Here is a 21,215-nt window from a genome sequence, read left to right as displayed (position 1 = left end):
TGACGTCCTGCTCTGATTGTCCCCAGCCTCATGGGCAATGTCATGCCCCATCCGAGGGGATGAGAAGGATAACACTGTTCCCTTTCCAACTGGATTCAGTTCAAAGGCTCTGTTTCCAAGCAGAGTTTCCAGCCTGTGTGGAGCACGTGAGGCGTTCCCGTGGGACGTGTGCCTGGTGTGTGCCACGAGCACATCCCGGACTGGGGCAGCGCCTGCACTGCAGCCTTGGCCAGGGAAGCTGCTGCCATTCCTGGGAGATGTGGGGTCGTCAGGCACTGTGGTGTGGGATGGGGCAGGCAGCTGGTGCATGGGCTTGTCTCTGAGCAGAGGGAATGAAGTATTCCATGAAAATCAGACTGTCCACGTGGTTAGACAGCAGCTCTGCTTAGGGGACAGGTGAAGTAATTAATTTTGTGGTCTATCCCAAACACACCTATAAAAAGCTTCTTTCCAGCCCCAAATGGGACACTTGAAGCAGCTCATCCCCTTCTCCACTCCCTGGCTGTGATGGTGACCCAGCCTTAACTGAAGTGGCCTCGGGAGGGGCTGTGTGTCCACAGGGGAAGGGTGGGGAGATGGGCCCGGTGTTGGCAGGGCACTCTTTGAGCTCATTGCTGTTTTTGAGGGTGTGCTCTTCCCCTTATTCAAGCCAGCCCCCTGGCAGGAGGCTGCTGGGAGGGATGGGAGCCATCCTTGTCCCTGGCTCTGCCTTGGCATACCTGAATTCTTCCCAGGATTTGCTCTCCCAGCATCCCTCACCTGTTTTGGGGTGACATCCCTCGTGGGGAGGCTTTGTTAACACCAGTGAAACACCTGATGCTTTTTGTTCCCCTGGGATTACCTGTGCCCTATAAAGGATTGGATAATTTCTGGTAAGTGGTGCACGCCTGGCTATTCCTACTGCACCAACAAACCTTTGAAAGAGTTCCCAACAGTGAGACTTGAAAGGATGGTTGGGTTTGTTTTTGTTTCTTCACTTTTTTTTTCCTTGTTTGTTTATTTTTTAAGATGCTTTTGAGATGTCAGGAAGCTCAGCTTTACACCACCCCGGGTCCTCGGGCGCTGAAACCCAACGGGACAAATTCAAAGTTAATCTTCTTTCCCATCCCACCTGCTGGGTTAGGGACTTTCTGCTCCAAAGCAGCTCTGACTCTGTGGGTGTCTGTAAAGATCCTTGGAGTGTCTGTGTCTGGGTGAGAGGGAATTAGCTGTTAACAGAGTGAGTGATGGGAGGGCAGCACTGCTCTCCCCAGGAGTGCTGGGGACGGGTGCTGGTGGCTCTCAGTGCCATCTGCAAGAGCAGCTCCTGCGTCAGCATCCTTTATGTGCTGATGATCTGTGCCTGAAACTATACCCTGGGAGTGGAAATGAGCCTGAGAAAATACCTTCCGCAGTCCTTCTGGGGCTTACATAAACACTATTTAAAATTAGAGCCACTCATTATGTTGGTATGTGCGTTTACCTTGACCTCTGACTTTTCAGCCTGCAAATGTGCCTGGTCCCGCACAGCCTGGAGTGGGGAGAGAGCTCAGCAGCAAAGCACTGCTAGATTTTCTATAATTAGTTTAAGGTAAAGAATCTGGTACAGTATCTCCCCTCCAGGCTGACGGGGAAATCGAAAACAAAACTGCAGCCTGTCAGAGCTGAGCCTGGCTTTGATCAGGAACATCAGTGCTGGCTTCTGCTGGAGCGGCTTTGAGGGAAAGGGGAAGAGCAGCAATTCTTGGCCATGGCTTTTCTTGCACGTGCTTGCAGAGAAATGAATGCCTTTATTTTCCCACTCTCCCTTGCTATTTCCCAGCCAAGTGCACGCAGCAATTTATATTTTGCTACCAGAGATGCCATCTCGGTTGTCACCCTGGAATAGCTACTGAGCTCCGAGCTGGCATTGTCATGGAGCAATATTTCTACTATTTGTTGTGGTAATAGTTGTTAGTGGCAGAGCAATTAACGTGTCACCTGCAACACGACCAAATGTGACCTCTTTGCATCCCAGCACCCTTTTGGTGCCCAAACCAGCGAGCCTTGGCTCTGCCTGGTTGGTGCCAGGGCTGTTCTGGAGCAAGGGTCACTCCGGTGGGATGCCTGGGCCTGCAGGCTGGCTTGGAATGGTTGAATTTGTGGGAAGAGAACGTGTCCCACCGGGATGCACTTTAGCAATCCAGCGCTTCAGCAGCTCCCGGAGCTGGAGTTTGGCTCCCCACCAGTTTCCTGTTGACGTCACCTGCTATTTCTCTGCTGCAGTTTTTACAACTGTTGAGCTTTCAAGGGTAATCGGAGCCGAGTCCGGCCAACCTCGGCAGCTGCCGATGAGGGAACGCGGCTCTACCTTCCCCAATCCCCCTTGCTTGCCTTGGCTGCTGCTCCCAGCCTTGGGGACCCCAGGGATTTGGGGACGCCCGGCAAGGAGGGCTCTGTGAAGCCAGCGGGTGCTTGGGGCCATGCATTCCCACTGAAAAGAATCATCGGTGCTTGCAAGAAGTGCCTTGCGCTGGATCCTGCGGGAATTTTTTCCCCTCCCTCCTCCAGTCCGCCCCCATCCCTCTCTTGTGCCAGGCGTGCCGGCGCTGCTCTTCATTTCTGGGAAACCATGGACAAGAAGCAAGGTAGATGTTGCAATTTCCAAAACACGTGGTGGGGGAGAGCAGAGGGCTGGTTTTGGTGCTAAAAGGGGCTGAGTAACTTTCTGGGGTCAATCCACGCGGTTTTGTTTCACCTGGCTTGGGCAGGGGGTCGGTCTTTGCAGCTGGGATCTATTTTTAAAGCGCTGGAAAAGTTGCATGTTCTGTGGGGTTAAAACTCTGGCGTCTTAATTGCTAAAAAAAAAAAAAAAATCAAATCCAGCATGTCTGAAGGAAAATATGCAGAGGGTGAAGCTGGCTTCTGGCTCCGGTTGGAGTCGCATTCCTGGGACTCAGGGTTTTCCAGCAGCTCTTGGTGGCTGTCCCCTGCCTGTTGCATGGGCAAGGTGGGTGCCCATGGCCCCAGCAGTCAGCAGCTCTGATTCAGCACAGGCTGCGAGGCTGTTTTGGGGCTGCAAGGGGCTTTTTGTGCAGCGTGTTTTTTTCCTGCTGCTCGCTGGCGGTTTTGCAGAAGTGCGGAGCGCGCTGACCCGCGGGAGCCCCTCTGCAGCGGGACCTCGGCGGGCTGATGAGTGATGGCTCTGGGCAGGTTGAGAGCCCTTTTTCCACTTCCATGGATAGCTTTTTCCACTCCCAGCAGTGGAAAACAGCACAAAGTGTGCCTGTGAGGAGCTGGCTCTCATGACCAAGCACCCAAATTCCCCTCTCTGCTCTGCACACTGCCTCAAATTTATTTCCTTTATTTTCTTCTTTTTTTTCCCCCTTCATGCTTTTTTGTTCCAGCTCTTTTTTTGCAGCAGGGCTGGGATCCACCCTCCAGCCTTCTCCCTTATCCATGGCATCTAACTCTCCCCCTTGGATTGAGGAGAGCCGGGATGCATCCAAAACATTTCCCCCAGCACTAACAAAGCAGCACAGCTCTGAGAGCAGCCTCCCGTGCCCAGGACTTCACCTGGGGCTACAACCAGAGCCCTGGAGAGGCAGTGGTGAGGTTTAATTTCAAAGGTCGACTCAGGCAAATAGTTTTATTTGCAGTTCTTTAGATTGTCCTGTTCATTTCTCTCCGCCCACGCCAGCAGAGTGGGAAGGAAAAACCTCCCGTGGAGAGGTGCAGCTTAACAGGGCTGAAGTTGGTGGTGGCAAAAATGAGGATTCCGGTGTTGAATTAGGCAGTTCCAGGAAATGTCTGGTGATTCTTAACTGGTGGTGGTTATAGCATGAGAAAAAAATCTCGTTGGGGGTTTTTTTTTTTTTTTTTCTTTTCTCTTTAGGAGGAAATGGTTCCTTTCTTAGCATAAAGGATGCAGTTACGTGCCTGCAGCATCACGTGGGTTGCAATTTCATCCGCACCAGGAACTTCTGTCAGCTAATTTTCCCCTGCCTGGGTGCAGGGCACTGTGCTGTGTGTGTCTGTGGTGGCAGCCCTTTCCTCTGCCCAGAATGGTGCCCTGCCATGCCATGGGCTCGGGGCTGGCAGCAGAGCCCTGGAGCTTGCAGGGGTAACCAGGACACGTCCCCAGATTGCCTTGTCCTGCTGCTGCCTTTCAGCCTTTGCAGGGGGATCTCTTGAGGGGAACTTGTGCTTGCAGACACCCCTCTTGCAAGAGCCCAGGGAAGCTGGAGCATTTCCAGGATTTTCAGGTGACACAAGCAGTTGTGCACATTCTAGCAATTCCTCCTGCAGGGACCCTCACGGGATCCCAAATGTGGGAGGGATTGTGCTGAGCCTCAAGGGTAGGAGAGACAGTGCCAGGGACTCTCCAGTGGGAAGGAGCTGACAGCAGCTGCCTGTGGGGGCTGAAGGCTTGAATTGCAGGGTCATGTCATGCCCATCCCACTGCCTTTCTGCTTCTCTCTTTTTTTCCTTTTTTAAATTCACTTCCCCAGTTTTTCCTGCATTCTCATTCAGCCTGAACGGGGCATGGGCTCTTCTTGGGGAGAAGCACTGGTGCCACAAGCAGTGGGAGAAGCTTGCAGCAAGGAGTAGTTCAGGCCAGCCTTTGGGAGCTGGAAATCTCATGTCAATTTTTAGGAAAGCTGTAACAAGCAAATCCAACCTCTGCTTCAGCTCCTGGTTGCAGGGCAGCATCCTGGGTGATTTTATTCCTGCAGCCACGGGCTGAGCTGGATTTTCTGCCCTTCACAGGTGGTTCAGGCAGAGACTGGGAGTGGTGGTCTAATACCTCTGGTTTAATCAGTGCTTTTGGGGGCTAAGCAGGACAGGCTGGGAAAGGGATGGTTGCTGATTCCACCTCTGGGAAGTCAAGGGTGGTAGTTTGGGAGTACAGGGAAGTGTGCAGGGTGCCTGTGACAGCAGAGTTCATGGCCAGTGCACATCAAAAGACTGTCCTGTATGGAGCATGGGGTTTGGAACAGGGAATCTCTGTGTCCCTTGCTGCCCTGATGTCCCATGCTGCAAATCCTGCCTGCAAGCTTGGGCTCCGCTGGGCAAGGCACCCTGTGATTCCCAACCCCACACTGGCTGCTCCCAGCTCCCTCCAACCCCAGAAGGGCTGAGGCCATCCTGCAGAGGGCTGGCTTGGGTGCCTGTGGACCCTGCTGTGCCCTGTGAGTCAGGGCCGTGGTGCCAGGGGAGCTGCTGGTGGCACAGAAGGCGCTTTGTGCCGGCTCTGCAGGGTTACTATGGCAATTGGGGAGAGGAGAGCAAACAGATGGAGCAGAATCCCAGCCAGCATGGGGGGGTTTCAGGGCTTCGTGCAGAGGTCTGGCTGGTAATGCTGGGAGGGGGGGAGCCTGTGTGTGGAGCAGAGTTTTGGAGCTGAGTTTTGGAGCAGGTCCTGGGGGTGAAACGCTCAGCACGGAGCTGAATCCATCCCTGGCATAGGATGGGTGCCCACAGCAACTCCTAACTGAGTGCAGAAGGACTCAGGGGACCCCAGCTTCTGGATTCTGTTCTGGGCCTCCCACACTGAGTAGCACAAGCTGGGAGTGGGAAGGGGAGGCACTGCTGAGCCCACGGACAGGATCTTTCCTCTGGCTCTGTTTTGTTTGCTCCTGTTGTTGCTCCACTGGGTATTTTGCCAAGTGCCACCAGTGGGTGTGTGGGGCTGTTCATAGTGCCCCTTCCAGCCCTGCTGGGTGGGCAGTGGGGAAGGGGAACTCTGCAGGCTCTCAAATTAGGACTTGTGACTGCTCTGACATGGTTAGGTGGTTTCCATCCCAGCAGGATTGTTTTGGGGTGGAGTGGCTCGCGTGCTGGTTTCACTGAGCTGGAAGTTCACATCATGGAAACTGTGCTGGTCTTGGAGCTCGTGGCTCAGCTGTGATGCAGGAAAAGTGGCAGATAAGGTGGGGGTGTGGACTGATCTGTGCTGATTCCCTCAGCAGGGAGGGATGCTGCTGGTCCTGCAGGTGTGACCTTTGCAGTGTGCTGCAGACCAGCTTTAACCACAACCTCAGCAAGGTTTGCATTTGGGGAAGGACAGGGCAGGAGAAGTGAGTCCCAGGCACCTGATTTATCTTGGAGCTGGCAGGGCTGGGGACACGTTGTGCATGTGTCTCCCTTCTGTCCTGCAGCAGCTGCAGGAGCTGTTGCATGGTGCTGTCTGCTGCTGAAATTGCAGCTCCTCGCTCTCCCCTCCCTTCCCTGGCAGCCTTTGGAGTGCTGGACTTTGTCCACACGCCTGCTCCCAGCAGCCAGGCAGGTAGGAGCTGTTCTGAAAGGCTGTCCAAGGCCACGCTGAGCTGTCTGCTCCCAGCCCCATGGCTGGAGCACACCTTGATATTCCTGCTTTGAATGGATCCTGCAGCTCTGTGCAGCCACAGCAGCTTCAGCTGCAACGTGCAGCTGCCCCCTTGTCTCTCCTGGAGGGATCAGGACCTCGATGCTCTCACCTGCTGCACTTTCAGCCCCTTGGGGTCAGTTTGTTTCCCCAGAGAGCCAGGATGGAATTTTCACCTGCAGGTTTCTGGCCCTGCCTGAGCCCTGCTTCCCTCTGCAGCAGTGGGTGTTGTTATCTCAGGGCTGTTTGGAGTGGGAGGAGGGGGACAAGAGTGTCCTCTTGCCAGTCACTCCTGGTGCCTTGTCCTGGTGCCTCAGCCCAGATTTGTGAGGAGTTCACTGCTGGCTGACAGCCATTCATGTCTGGTTTTTCCCTGTTTTCCATGTGGATGGGGTGTCCCCTCTCCTGCTGGGGCCAGCTCCTTGCTTTTGCTGGATTTTGGAGTGCTTTTGTTGGATTTCTGCTGGATATCTCATGGTCATTGCTCTCCATGCTCTGGCTCTTCCCAGGAAGGCCAGGCTGGGGCTGGGGCCCTGGGGGTCAAGGAGCCTCTGGGCAGGGAAGGTTTTTTGGGAGCCCTGCACATCACTAATGGCGTGGGGACCTCTTGTGGCTGGAGAAACGGGGATGGGGCCAGGCTTGGCTGTGCTCCCAAAGCCCAGCTGCCTCCCTGTCCTGGAGCTCTCCCTGGAGCCATGGGGGGACAGGGCTGCTCTCGGGTTTGGCTGGAGCATGAAGGCTGAGCTGGTGTCTCGTTTTTCTCTTTCAGATTCCAAAGGATCCTTGGAGCCACACAAACCAGGTAGGTGCCCAGCAGAAATTGCAGCTTTCACTCCAGGAAGGGTTTAAATCCCTAAGAGAGGGGACTGTTAATGGCCATGAAGGGTAAAGAGCACTTTTGGGGTACAGTGCTTGGCTGCAAGACCTGGAAAATGGTCTGTTAGTGCACCCTTGGCTATTTCTAAAGAGCAGTGTTTAACAGTGTCATTGAGACCCACTTGTGCTCTGGCTCTTGCCTGAAATTTTGGGCAAGTGGTCCAAAATGCCTTCTTGGCATTTTGCTGACCTTGGTGAGGGGTCCAAGCTGTGCATTCTTGCCTAGTAGCTGCTGGGAAGAGGGTGCTTGAAAGAAAAAAGCAAAAATCCATTTGCTCACCTCCTGTGTGCATCTTTTCTTCCAGTGAAAGGCAAGAAGAAACGGGATCTGAGGATAACATGTGTCCCCATCAAACCACCCGTGGCCAACACCACGTAAGGATCTCTGCTGCTTGGAGCTTCTCCAGAGCTGCATTTGGCACTTCCTTGAGGGGAATGGCCTGTGAAGACTTCCCAAAATCAGCATAGTTATTAATTTCTCTTAAGATGGGTCTTGTGGGTGATGAGAAGGAATTGCACACGTGTGTGCAGACATGTGCACAGCGTGTGTCACTCTGTTGGATAGGAAATGTCCTAAAGGCAAAGACTCAGAATCCTCTGGGGAGCTCTCCCCAGTCTTTCTGCCGTGGCTGTGCCAATGCCAAAGGGCCAAGACGTGGCAGAGAGAGTGAATCTGCCTGAGGGAAGAAGAGGGAAGAATTTTAGTGCAGGGGAAGAGAGGAGGTGGTAGCTGGACCAGGACAGTAGCCAGAGGCACAAAGGCTGGGGAGTGTTTTACACGACCTGAGTATCAGGTTTAGTTTGAGTTGTTTGCAGCTCCTTAACCCTGCTAAAAGGAGGACACAGGCATCTTGCACTGTTGTGCTGTTTGGGGCCAGTGCCCAGCAGTACCTCAGGGCACTGGAATTTCTTCCTGCCCTGTTTGCTTCGAGCTGCTGATGCTTGTTATGCCATGGGGGAGAGCCCAGGCTAGCAGTGCTTGGTTTGACAAAGAGCAGACTGCTAAAATTCCACTTCCATGGTGCTCTTCCAAAACACTTGGGGCTGCATCACCACTGCTGAGCCTTGTTTGCTCCACAAACCTGTTCTAGAGAACTCCAGGAGAGCAGAGAAGTCCCCAAAAGGGAGATAGCACTGCTGAAAACCCCAGTAGAAAGGGGGAGGCCGGGGAGCTCTCCCACTGATGCTGTGTAGACTCACACAGCCCTGCCCTGCCTGTGACAACCACCTCCTTCCCCCACGGGCACATCTGTCTCTGCTCCTGCCAGGGCTTGAATTTCCCCTGGAGAAGGCCTCATGCTGGAGTCTGCAGGGCTTTGCATGCCCAGAGGCTGGTGCAGGCTGCCCACTGCTCCTTTTCTCCCTGCTTTTCAAGCTGCAGTGCAAATATTTGCACAGTGCAAGGCTTTTGCTCAGAGCCCAAAGTACTTCCTTGAAGCTGGAGGCTGCTCTGATGGGAATTGAGACTAAACCAGTTGGGCAATCTCTGCTCTTCAGAAGCTCCCAGGGGATGGGGAGAGCCCAGAAGTGAGGCACAAGGGGCAGAGCACTCACGGTGGCTCTAAAAGTACCGTGCTGCCCAGAATGGGAAGTGGGCAGCAATAAGGAAAAAAAGCTGTAAAGGACAACTTTCACCTGCCTGGTGTTGTGCAAAGGGTGACACCAAAGTGCTGCCTGCTCTGCCTGCCTGGAACAGGCAGCAGAGTGTACACAAATGACTCACAGGGGAGGAATTACCTGTTGTTCCCTCGCGTGCGTTTCGGGCTACGTGGCTGTGCTGGTACAACACCTGCCTGTCAAAACATGACAGCTGAGCTGCTCTGCCACAGAAACGTCTCATCTCAGCTCCTCAGGCTCCTCTCCTGAGCAGGAATGGTTTCACAGCCTGGTGGTTTGGTGCATGTCTCACCTGGCTGACTCCCCGGGGTTCTCCCTGTGCCCCGTGGGTGTGGGGTGAGGCGTTCCTGGCACGATGTAAAGCTTTTGTGGGTGTTTGGAGGGGGCTGGTTGGAACCTACAGTGAGGCACAGGAGGGAAAACAGCAGCTGAAAGTGCTCAGGGGAACGTGAAACCTGGCTCTGGCCAAGATGGTGAATGAAGCTGGGCTTTCTCCTGACTCTTGTCTCATTCCTTGCAGACCCCCGAGGAACTTGGACTCCAGGACGTTCATTACCATTGGAGATAAAGTACGTGTCAATGGGGTTTCTTTTTTTTCTTCCTTCCCGTCTGGTTTTCCCTGGGTATGGAGAGTTCTCTGGATTGTGCCTTGCAACCTGTCAGATCAGGAGTGCAGCCTCGTGGGATACAACTTTCAATCTAAAGCATTCTAGGATGATCCAACTTATCTGTCCTAAACGAGGGTGGCCTCACCAAGGTCTTAGACTGCCCCTAACAAAGTCCCTTTATCCTACCTACCCACAGGTCTGTGTTGCTGCTTGAGGCCCGGGAGAAGCTGGGCACAAAGTTTCTCTCTGGTTCTCCAAAGTCTTTCCTAGTGACCTGATGAAAAACACTGCTAGAAATAGCCACTGTCTCTCTTTTATTTCGTTCTCTTGTTATGGGCTTTCTTGGGGCTGCAGAAGCTGTTTGCAAACGAGCTAAAAATACCCTGCATTGGATCAGCCCTATATCTAGACCCTTCCAGGCTGGGAGGTGGCTTGGCTGATGGGATCTGGGTCCCTTGGCCTCAGTGCAAGGATTAGGATTGAGGAGAGGAAGCTTTGGCTGGGTCCAGGGAACAATCCTGCTGCCTGTGCTGTTTTCTGGGCCTGGTACAAGAGCTCTGGGAGAGATGCTCTCTGTGACAACCTGGGCACTGTGTGTGCAAGGGGACAGTGCTGCAGCCTAGGGAGAACTCTCTAGAGTCACTTCCTTGCCTGCTCCAGTGTTTGCAGGAAGGGTCTGGTCCGGGTATTTTGGAGTGACATGATGGAGAAGAGGACTTGGGCAGAGGTCCAGCTTCAGGAGTGGAGGTGGGTGGTGACCTCAGGTCCCTGGGATGTGCACAGGCCATGCCATGCATCCCATTGTCCTGGGAGGGCTCCATGGGTGCATCCATCACCTCTTGTTGCTGGGCAGGGCAGTGCTGGTTCCTGGAGCGTGCTGGGAACTGCCAGCTTCTGGGGAAGCCTTGGGGCAAGTGCCAGGAAAGGAAAAACACAATAACCAGGAACAACTGCAGAACACGTGTCCAAAAAGCACCACCAGATCCTTCCTGGAGGCCCCTGCGAGCCTGCACTGCTCCTCTGCCAGCTGCCCGTGGCAGGAGGTTGGATGTGTCCCCTCAGCCCTGCTGTCCTCGTTTCAGGATCCACATCCTGCCCAGGAAAGGGCTGGCACCTTCCTGTGCCAGGCAGGGCACAGCTCAGTGCTGAGCTCAGGCACAGCCCTCCCTGCCCGCCACATCTGGCTGCAATCAGCAGCCACATCTGCCTGGGGCCAGGGCTGGCAGGAAGGTCGGGCAGAGCTGGTGGCTGCTGCCTGTGCTGAGGGGACAGTGCTGAGGGGACAGTGCTGGCCGGGGGCCTGGCAGCCACATGTCCCAGCCAGAGCCATTTCCTCTCTCCCTGCTCAGGGCGTAGCTCGCAGGCACCGTATCCGGAGCTGTGCCCTGCTCATTTCCCACCCTCGCTGCCTTTGTGGCCACTGGGGCAGTTTGGCATCCTGGTATTATTTTCGTTCCCTGAGACCGGAGGAAAACTGGAGGCTGGATAAAGGCTGGCTGAAAGGAGGCCTGTGACTTATTAGGAGCTATGAATGCAGCTCCAAAAATAGCCCGTGTGTCACTCGGTTCGTGCCCTGCCCAGCAGAGCCAGCAATTACAGGGGAATGTGTCTTTAGGGAAACTTGTTTGTGGCTTGTGCAGGAGCTCGCTGGCTCCCTGCAGTGTCAGGCACTCGCTGGGGTGAGCACTGGCCATGGTTTTTTTCACAGCTTAGGTAGCTGTTTTCTTGGTGTTAACTCAGGTTTTACCTTGCTGGCAGCTTTTTGGTGGTAGGAGAAGGTATTGAAAGTGGGTAAAACCTGTGTGAACTCACTGATAATTAGAAATGGAGTTGCTGTGTGCACGCCATCCAAGAGGGGCTTTGCACAGGTGTTGTCAGACACACACAGGGGGTTTTGTGACTGATGATTTTAGGGATGTGGAGAGAGGTGAGGAATCCCTGGCTGCACACAGGGCTTTGGAGCGTGTTGAAGGCTCCTGACTGCTGCCCGTGTTGGCACAGGAGCGCTGTTAAAATCCTGCAAATAGTTCAGCAACTGCAGAAATACCCTTGTGTGGGTAATCCCCCACAGGCAGAGAGGCACACCAACCTTTGGTGTCCTTTCTAGTGGCAACGTTCCCTGGGCTTAAAGGATGAAAGTCCTGATCTCCAGCTGCAGAGGAGGAATTAAATGAACCCTGGTGAATGTGGGGTGAGAGGGTTTGGGCTGTGATTCAACAGAGCCAAAAATACCCCCATCCTCTCCAAGTGTGGTGCCTCTGGAGTCCTCCATTGTTTGAATCGCTCTGCACGAGCGAGCTGACAGTGTTGCTGCTGTCCTTGTTGATAATTGTGCTTGTCCCTGATGCCACTTTGTCCTCTCTCCCTGAAGAACTTCGAGGTGGAAGCCGATGACCTGGTGACCATTTCGGAGCTGGGCCGTGGGGCCTACGGCGTGGTGGAGAAGGTGCGGCACGCGCAGAGCGGCACCATCATGGCCGTGAAGGTGAGGACACCTGCACGGGCTGGGGACACCTGAGTGGGCTGGGGACACCCCCTGGGGACCACGAGGGACAGCCCCAAGGGAGCAGAGGAACTGCCGAGCTCCACTGGTTGTGGCAAAATGAGGACGGGCTTATCTGGCTTTGGCAGCCTCTGGTGTTCCCGGTGCGGTTTGGGCAGTGGAGGGTCTGTGCTGATACTGGCTGGGCACGGTGGGGTTGATAACAGGCTTGGAAATCCAGGATTGGTGCCTGCAGTGCAGGGCTGGGATGGCAGAGTGTCTGTCCAGGCTGCTGTCCTGGCCCTGCACCTGCTGCAGAGCCTGCCAAGGGTTTGGCATTCGTTAAGGTTCTGTCTGGCAGAATTTGGGCGTCTCCTCCTGGGTGCTGCTGGCTGCAAAATAAGGATAAAACACCCTGGCCCCAGAACTGCAGCTCCTGAGTCAGGCTGGGGGATTCAAGGAGCTCAATCAAAAGTTATGCTTATGCTTTTTTGCTTTGCTTGATTTTAGCCATGCAGATTGGCCAGTTAGCCAACGTTTGAATATCTACTAATGCCTTCTACTGTTTGAATATCTACTAATGCCTTCTACTGTTTGAATATCTACTAATGTCTTCTACTGTTTGAATATCTACTGATGTCTTCTGCTGTTTGAATATCTGGTTTTCTGCTGTTTGAATATCTGATATCTGGTTACCCCACCTACACCAAACTCTTGTTGTTTCATATTTGTCTCAGAGGATTCGAGCCACTGTGAACACTCAGGAGCAGAAGAGGTTGTTGATGGACCTGGACATCTCCATGAGGACAGTTGACTGCTTCTACACAGTCACCTTCTACGGAGCCCTCTTCCGTGAGGTACTGACCTGCTGGCTGCCTGGGGCTGTGGGATTGCACTGGGCACACCAAACTGCCCCCAAAACACCTCTGTGTTCTTCAGCCCAGCTCTTTATCTCCCTTGGGTTTCCAGGGAATTCCCTCTCAGCTGCTTTCTCTCCATCTGCAGGGTGACGTGTGGATCTGCATGGAACTCATGGACACTTCCCTAGATAAATTCTACAAGAAAGTACTGGAGAAGAAGAAAACCATCCCTGAAGATATTTTGGGGAAAATGGCTGTGTCTGTGAGTGGCTCTTGGGTTCTTAGATGGGTTTGTGCATCCCCCTCCCTGCTGGAGGCCTCTCTGAGGCCTGTGGTGTGTTTGCAGGGAGAGGCTGCTGCTGCCTGTGACTGATGGGTGCTTTTCCACTCTTTTATCCCCAGATTGTACGAGCTCTGGAGCACCTGCACAGTAAACTATCTGTAATCCACAGAGGTAAATGCCAAATGGGGTTAGTGGAGTGTGGCTGGAGATCCAGCCTTGAAATAGGCTAGGGGAGGAGGGCTCCTTTCCAGGTGTGCTGTGTCCTTGTGGGATGCCTGAAGTGGAATCTGCTGCTGCTCAGGACTGTGGTGAACAGATGTAGATGCTTGTTCCTGAGATGCTTCCCTTTCTGCAGGGTGTTGTTCTGTTCCTCCTTTCCAGATGAAGGGTTGAATGTAACAACAGAATTCCTCACCACCTGTATTTTATGAGCATCTCTGTCTCTCTTGGAGTACAGAAGTGCCTTGAAGGCAGCTCTTGGAGATAAAATCCCCAAATCCTCCTGGCTGGGCAGTTTTAGCAAAGTGAGGGCTGAAGGAGACCTTACAAAATCACAGATGGGAATTGTAACACCCAGGTCTTGCTCTCTGTCCGGGTCAAGTCCCTTTTTGTGGACAAGTCCCTTGTAGTTGTGGGCACATCAGGATGTGCATGAGACAAACTCTCCTGAAGATTTGGTAGAGCTGTGCTGGGCACATAAATCTCTCCTAAAGAGCTGGGGATAAACTCCTCAACACTTTATTTCAACCTTTTGACCTGCCTGGTTGGACAGGGAACTTGTTCTCCCTAAGGACATGGTTGTAGTCCACCTGTGAATGACTTTTATTGCAATAAGGGTGGTGGGGTTTTGTCTCCCTTCCCCTGTGTTGGGGCCTGCCTGGTCCCTCCCAGGCCTGCAGAGAATTGCCAGTTTTGTCTCAGACTCTTCAAAACCCCTGCAAACACCCAAATTTTCCCTCTTGCATTTCCTCTTAGACGTGAAACCTTCCAACGTGCTGATCAACAAGGAGGGGCACGTGAAGATGTGTGACTTTGGGATCAGTGGGTACTTGGTGGACTCTGTTGCCAAGACCATGGATGCTGGCTGCAAACCCTACATGGCTGTAAGTGCAACCCCGTGCAGCCTCAGCCCTGGCTGTGAGAGGCAGCTGCTTAGAAATCAGTCTGTTCCACTGCCCCCTGAGATAAAAGCCACTCAGGGGTGCTCTGGTCTCCCTACACTCCCTGACTCAGCAGAGCCTCCCTTTCAGCCCAGCTCTGTGTGTTAATCCCACAGTGACTCTCCCTCTGCCCCTTCCATTTGCAGAAGGACACAGAACTGGTTGTGGCACTGCTCCTTGTTGGATAGAAAGTGCTGAGGCTTTTCTTGGCAGGATTGTTTAGTTTCATCCTCTAGTCAGTATGAATTTCCCTTTGCCATCTGTGGCAGCCATGTGGGAAGTGTGTGCTCCTGAGGCAGGGATCATGCAAGTCTCACTCTCCTGCAAAGAGGCAGAGTTGATGTGACTTGTGTGGAGCAAGATGTGGCTTTCCTCAGAGCTAGATTTAACCTCAGACCCTGCCTCCCTGAGGACATGAGCCAGGGAAATCCACCCAGCCTGGCTTTTGGAGGCAGAGATGTGCTCTGTGGGGTTTGCACTGGGAAAGCAGGAGTGGTAACATCTCCCATTTTGCTGTTACAGCCAGAAAGAATAAACCCTGAGCTGAACCAGAAGGGCTACAACGTGAAGTCAGACGTCTGGAGCCTTGGGATCACAATGGTAACACCAAGGGCTGGGATCTGGATCTGCAGCCCCGGGGCTGGGATGGGGTTTGGGCAGGTGGGGCTGTGCCCTGCTGGGAGCCCTGGCAGCTGGGTGGGTGCCCATCATGCAGGACTCAATTTGAGCATAACAGCTCAGGGCAATGAGCTCAATTACCCAGGGAATTCAGGCTTCCAGCAGACAATATCAGGATGACAATGAGTATCCATCCACAAGTCTGGCTTTTAATTGCTCTGCAGTTCCCTGCCTGCTGGCTGAGGGGTGGTCAGTGGAGCAGGGTTTGCTGCAGCTGGGGCTCAGCCTTCCTGCTTCACCCCCTCCATGTCACCAGAGCCTTGCAGGGGATTCCAGTCCTGCTGCAGTGAGAGCTGCTGTGTGTGGTTTGCAGCAAATCCTGCCTGTGGGGTAGCTCAGAGCAGCCAACAGGAAGGGGAAATGCTTTCAGTTCCAAAATTGCAGCTGCTTGGGATGGTTTATCTGCCTCCTGCAAGAAACAGATCTTGCAGAAAGCAGCTGAGATCCTCTGGCGCCAGTGGACAAAGGAAATCCCAGCTGTTGGCTCCAAGGGATGCTGCCTGGGAAACAGCTCCTGCTTTCCAGGAGACTCTCTCTCTGAGGGTAGATTATTTTCAGGAATTTTTCCTGTGCCCTCTTAGCCGTGGCTTTTGATTTGGGGGCTGCATTCCTGTGTTTGTGCATGCTGTCTCTTGGCAAATATTCCCTCTTCCCCAGCGTGGTCTCATCCAAACCCAAGTGCCAAACCCGAGCTCCTCTCCCTGGTGTCCCCATGCCAGTGCAGAGCTGGTCTGGCTGACTGGAAATGTCATCAGCTCTGAGCTCAGGAAGCTGTGGGATGGGAGACTGAGTGATGGAATATCCAAACCTTTCAGGACACCTTGCTGGAAGCTGGCCAGCCTGCAGCTGAATGGAGCCCCAGAATGTTTGGTTCCCTCTTGTGTCTTCCTCCTGGGGTTTTTTAGGTTTATTTTCTTTATGAAGGAGTTGGATTGCTTTCAGACCAGACAGTTTGTGGGCCATTGAGTTGCAGGGCTATTCCAGGCCTTCCTGGGCTGCTGGCTTCATTCAGTTTTGCAGCAGCAGGAACTGAGCTCCCCTGACCTGAGCCAGAGGCAGGGAGGGACACTGGCCTCTGTCCCCATCTCTGTCCTTTCAGGTTTGTTATTCCTCCCATCCCATCACACCCCACCAGGCAGGTCTCAAGGTTCTGTTGTCCATTTTGAGACAGGAACTGATCCTTGGCATGAGGACACTACCCAAGAGCTGTGACCAACTTTTTCCTGCTTAAATGAGGGATGGAGCAGAGGTGACTTGTAGGAAGAACCCAGTAATTGAGGTGGTTTTGGCAAAATTATGTTCTAGCACTTAATTTTTCTTGGGTTTGTGGATTTTTTGTGTGTTTACATTATGCAGTGCCAGCCCAAGGCCCAGAGGCTGCCTTAGGGCCAGCAGAGCACCTTGGAAACCAGTGCAGAAACTGTGTGCTGTTATTATTATCTTTTTAAATAATCCCATTTTACATATCTTTTGTGACTTCCTGTAAATGCATTGATATGCTGAACCAACCTCAAAAGGAAGTATTTTTGGCCTCTGGGGCTTTGTATTTAAAAAAAAAAAAAAAAAAAAGTGGTATGACCCAAATTGAAGATGGTTTGTAAGGAAAGAGGGTTTTCCTTTGAATCTGAGCTGGCTGAGCATGGTGGGGTTGTGCCTGGTGTGTGTCTCACGTTGCTCTGCCTCCACCCCCAGATTGAACTGGCCATTCTCCGCTTCCCCTACGAGTCCTGGGGGACTCCCTTCCAGCAGCTCAAGCAGGTGGTGGAGGAGCCCTCGCCCCAGCTGCCCCCTGAACGCTTCTCCAAGGAGTTCGTGGACTTCACAGCACAGTGGTGAGGCTCCAGCAGGGACTGCTGGCTCTCCCAGCCTGCCTGAGGAGCAGCCCTGATCCGTAGGGGTTGGAGTGAAGTGTGGGGCTGGCTTTGCTGTCCTTTGGGAGCCCATTTCTGCCCTCCCTGCTGTACCTGGTGCTCAGCAGGGCAGGAAGCGCTGCCCAGACTGGTTTTGCTCTCAGCCTGACTCACCCAGCCTGGCTGGAAGGTGCAGGGGTTTCTCTTCCCCTTCTCCTGTCGCTGCTGCTGAAATGTTGGTGTTTTCTGGCAAAGTGGCAGTGAAACCAGAACCAGCCCCTGGCAGCCTCTGGGTGAAAGCTGCTTTGTGGTTTTGTGGGAAGCTGCTCCCCCAGGGTGTCCCCTGCTCCCTGGGTGCTGCCAGGCAAAGGCAGGCTCACCCTGCAGGTGCTGGGAAACCATATCCTCTCCTTGCCTTGTTCTGCTCTGTGTGGGGCAGACTGCAGAGCTGCTTGGCTTGTGCTTTTTGTGGCAAAACACCGAGTTGTCCTTCCCCAGTTACCTGCCTGGCTGCTTTGCTGGTGGTAAAAACCTGCTCAGGCAAGGAGGGAGAGGGATGGGTGCAGCCCATGGGAAGCATTTCACGTTGGGTGGGAAGGGGAGATCCCCTGTGACAGACCACGCAAAGCAAAAGAAAACGATCCTACAGCCTTTCTGTCCCATTTTTTTCCCCTTCCAGCTTAAGGAAGAACCCAGCTGAGCGAATGAACTATTTAGAACTTATGGTGAGTGTGGAGCTGCTTCTGCTGGTCTTTATTCCCTATTTTGAAACTCAAGTCAGGGTCCAGCAGGGAAATGGGTCAACACATGGGTGATTTTTCAGGCACAGAGCGGGATGGGTGTAGTGTGTCAGAGGTGGAAGGGTGTGTTGATTTCATGGCTGTTAAGGTCAGGGTTTCCAGGTGTTTTCTCCCTCTGTCCTATCTGCTCTTGGAGAGTTTAGACCTGGAAGGATGGTAGTACAGGTGCCAAGGTGGCAGAACTGAGAAATGCCAAAGTTCACTTTTTAGTTGAAGAATGGTGTCCGTGGGAGGCTGGGGAGGAGGGTGGAGGTGGGTGACACCCCCCGGGGTCAGCTGACATTTTCTTTGATCTCGTTGGCAGGAGCACCCTTTCTTCACCTTGCACGACACCAAAGAGACTGACATGGCCTCCTTTGTGACAGAGATCCTCGGGGAAGACTCCTAACTGCCAGCTCCCAGCTCCCTGCAGTCCCTCCATCCCGGCTTCCCCGCAGGAGAGCGAGCGAGGACTCGAGTTCAGGGTGGTTTGCACAAATCACAAATCCACCTCCCCGGCCTGGGGGCATCTCTGGCCCCATCAAATTCTCTTTTCTCTTTGCCCTGAGGAAAAAAAAATCCCCGAGGAGGAGCCTTTTGAAGCCAACACCTTCCCAGCCAAGCCAAGGACTCTGAAGGCTCAGGAGGTCCCTGGAGAAGAGCAGTGCCTGAGCAGGCAGAGGGTGCCCAAGGCCACCTCCCCTCCCCAGTACCCAGAGCACAGCACACGGGGTTGTGTTTCTATGCTGTCGGGGGAAGACAGAGAGAATCAGTGCTGCTGTGCTTCTCCCACTGCTCTCCTGCCTGCTCAAAGCCCCTTCCCTGGAGTCTGGTCTTGCCTTCCCTCTGTGCCTGGCTCTCTGCCCCCAGGAGCTCACACAGCTTTAGGGGCTCGTGGGGCTCCCTGGGCTGCTGCTCACACCTGAGGCTGTTTTAATGCCTGGCTCAACACCTTAAGGACCCTTTGAGGCAGCACCAGCTCGGGCATCCCTCTCCCTCAATCCATGCTGCTCTCTTGAGGAGAGGGAAAAAGGCATTTTACCACGAGCCCCCTGTGCCACAGCTGCAGCCCACGCTGTCCCCACCCCTGCCCGTGGGACTTCACCCAGCATCCATCCATCCATCCCTTCCCTCGTGGGCACAAGGTGATGGAGACACAGCAGCTGCCTGTCCTGCCTGTGGCTCTGGGCTGGGAGGTCCCATCCCTGCCCTGGGCATCGCCTTGCACAGCCCTGGCTGCCTCACCCTGCCTGGCTCCCCGGGAAGCCTCTGCTCCATCTGCTTTCCAGCCGGGAGCTGCTGTCAGACCTCGCACTGTGACGCTGTTCCAGAGGCTGAACTCGCACCCCTGGTGTCCCAAACTGTCCCCAGCCCCTGCGGGTGCCAGGAGAGCCAAACCCCAGGGACCGGCCCGGGGCTGCTGGCCGTTGTACATTTGATGTCTATATATAATGGACTTTGTAACGCGTTTCCTAGGTTTGATCTAACTCGCTATAAATTAAATCCCTTCTGTGTGGGAGGAGGGAGGAGCAGTTCCTTCTCTGCTGACAAATCCACTGTGAAAACCTGATGTGTTTCCCCAAGCTCCCAGCCTGAGGAGCCAGGGGAGCAGGAGGGGTTTCTGGCTTCTACTGTACGTGATCACGGATAAACGCACCGGCTGTGGATTTTGGTTTTGTTTTTTGTTTTTTTTTTTTTCTTTTTTAAAAAAATAATGGAGTTTTTCTGAAGGATTTTTTTTTCTTTTCTAATATATATTTGTGTGTGTGTATGTGTGCTCTATATATATTATATATTTTTAAATCAATGATGAATGTGTGGATGTCTATGTGGCCAGCAGATCTGGCGTAATAACATTTTTCTGGCTAAATTTGGGCAGGTGGGGAAGGGGTCACTAGAAAACACTCTGGCCTAAGATTACTTTTTTCTTTCTTTTTTAAAGAAATGCATCTATTTTTTAACTGAATCTTTTAAATATGTTATTCCTGAAATTCATGCCCTGGAGGTCTGGATTTCAGGGTGAATTTCCAGTGTTCAGGGTCCCCCTCAATGAAGAATGATGTTCCCTTAAATTCATTATCCTCCCTCCTGCAGTCCAGGGTTTGATGCAGTGCTGGGGACCCCCTGCCTGGGAGCTGGGGTGCTCCACACCATCCATCCCCACCAGCTGCTCCTGGGAAAGCTGCTTTGGGGCAAATGGTTTTCAGCCCTTGATGCATCACACAGCCAAGGCTTTTCCTGTGCCATCCCTCTGATCCCCCTTCCTGAGTCAACAAACCCTGAGGAGCCCAGCCCAGGTGGAGCTGCACAAACCCTGTTCAGCTTCAGTTCGACCCTGACCGCCAGCCCAGCTCTGGATGGAAATTAAGGAAGTGATTGATGTTCTCCACGTCTCCCTCCTCCTCATCCTGCTCTGCAAACCACCCCACACTCACCTGTACCTGCTTGGTTTGACAGCTTTGCTGCTGAGATGTAAAATTGTATTTTTTTTTCATAGTTGGTTACTTTGAATTATTTTTGTTTTGAGTTGAGCTTCTGGGTTTTCTCCCATCTCTCTTTGTTTAAACCCTTTTCCCCTTCCTTTATCTCACCCTTTTTTGGTGCTTTGGGGAATGGTGTTCATTTTTGTAAAAATTTTTTTGCATGCTTTTTATTTTTTTTTCTGTATTTTTCCTCCTGGAGAAAGTCCTGATTTCTGTAATTTGGGATAAGGGAGCATCTGCCCTTTCAAACACAGGGGAGATGGCTCTGGAGTGGGCTTGGGCCCCTGTGGATGAGCTGAGGCTTTGCTGAGGAGGCAAACACACCACACCTCCTTGTGCCATCTCTGCTTCGTTCTACACAGGTCTTACCTGTCCAAATCCCGTGTCCCTTTTCACCTCCCTGCTTCCCTGTCCCACCTCGTTCCCTCTGCAGTGGCAGTTCCCTGGGGAGAACCAGCTTGGCTCTAAGGTGGGCCAGGATTTTGACTCACATGGGAAGCCCCTCTCCCCTTGTATTTTTGGGAATGGTCTGTACCCCTCAACCCCCATCCTTGTTTCCAATAAAAATTCACCCTCAAACCTGCTGCTTGTCTCTTGCTGTTTGAGCATCAGTGGGGCTGTTTGGGGCAGCAGCTTGGAGGGGGATCATGCTTTCCCATAGAGTGGGGTGATGCTGCTGCTGATTTGGGGGTTGTACAGGCTGTGACCCTTGGGATGGGGTCCCTGGAGCAGCCCCCCTGGGACCGGGGCTGCAGGAGGCTGTGGGGGGATGCTGGTTCCAGTCTGGGCTTGCACAACCCGGGAACCCCAACTCGGCATCCCAGCAGCGGGACCCCGGGAGCGCTGCCCGGGGCTCTGCTGCTCCTGGGCCGGGCAGGGGGTGAGGCTGTGGGTTTTGGGGCAGGGAGAGGCTCTCCATGGATTGGGATCCGCTCGAGTCCAGGGTCCCGGGGCAGCAGGGGCTGCCCGCGGCCGCGAGGGGGAGGCAGGGACCGGCGGGACCGGGCGGGATGAGCCTGGATCCACGGGGATGAACATCTACCGGGACCGGGCGGGATGAGCCTGGATCCACGGGGATGAACATCTACCGGGACTGGGTGGGATGAGCCTGGACCCGCGGGGGTGAACATCCACCGGGACTGGGTGGGATGAGCCTGGACCCGCGGGGGTGAACATCCACGGGAACGAGCCTGGATCCACGGGATGAGCCTGGA

The 21,215-nt window shown here is 53.6% G+C and overlaps 1 protein-coding gene across 2 annotated transcripts in view; it reads left to right on the top strand.

Moving 5' to 3' along the window:
• The window catches only part of MAP2K3 (mitogen-activated protein kinase kinase 3), a 30,201-nt gene extending 9,616 nt beyond the window's left edge, over nucleotides 1–20,585 (top strand). Inside the window, exons 1-13 of one of the 2 annotated variants that reach the window (XM_064390009.1) lie at nucleotides 2,168–2,606; nucleotides 7,095–7,127; nucleotides 7,507–7,576; nucleotides 9,339–9,387; nucleotides 11,798–11,911; nucleotides 12,646–12,765; nucleotides 12,914–13,030; nucleotides 13,171–13,222; nucleotides 14,027–14,154; nucleotides 14,734–14,811; nucleotides 16,582–16,721; nucleotides 17,419–17,464; nucleotides 17,844–20,585. In XM_064390009.1, coding sequence (XP_064246079.1) covers nucleotides 2,591–2,606; nucleotides 7,095–7,127; nucleotides 7,507–7,576; nucleotides 9,339–9,387; nucleotides 11,798–11,911; nucleotides 12,646–12,765; nucleotides 12,914–13,030; nucleotides 13,171–13,222; nucleotides 14,027–14,154; nucleotides 14,734–14,811; nucleotides 16,582–16,721; nucleotides 17,419–17,464; nucleotides 17,844–17,927 — 1,047 coding nt within the window. In that variant the 5' untranslated portion in view covers nucleotides 2,168–2,590 and the 3' untranslated portion in view covers nucleotides 17,928–20,585. Of the gene's footprint in view, nucleotides 1–2,167; nucleotides 2,607–7,094; nucleotides 7,128–7,506; nucleotides 7,577–9,338; nucleotides 9,388–11,797; nucleotides 11,912–12,645; nucleotides 12,766–12,913; nucleotides 13,031–13,170; nucleotides 13,223–14,026; nucleotides 14,155–14,733; nucleotides 14,812–16,581; nucleotides 16,722–17,418; nucleotides 17,465–17,843 lie in introns of those variants that run through there. The other variant, XM_064390011.1, reaches the window with a different exon arrangement.
• Nucleotides 20,586–21,215: the final 630 nt, after the last annotated feature.

This window comes from Passer domesticus, chromosome 15 (assembly GCF_036417665.1).
Source record: "Passer domesticus isolate bPasDom1 chromosome 15, bPasDom1.hap1, whole genome shotgun sequence".
In the NCBI taxonomy this organism is placed as follows: Eukaryota; Metazoa; Chordata; class Aves; order Passeriformes; family Passeridae; genus Passer; species Passer domesticus.
This window is presented reverse-complemented; position numbering and strand designations above follow the sequence as displayed.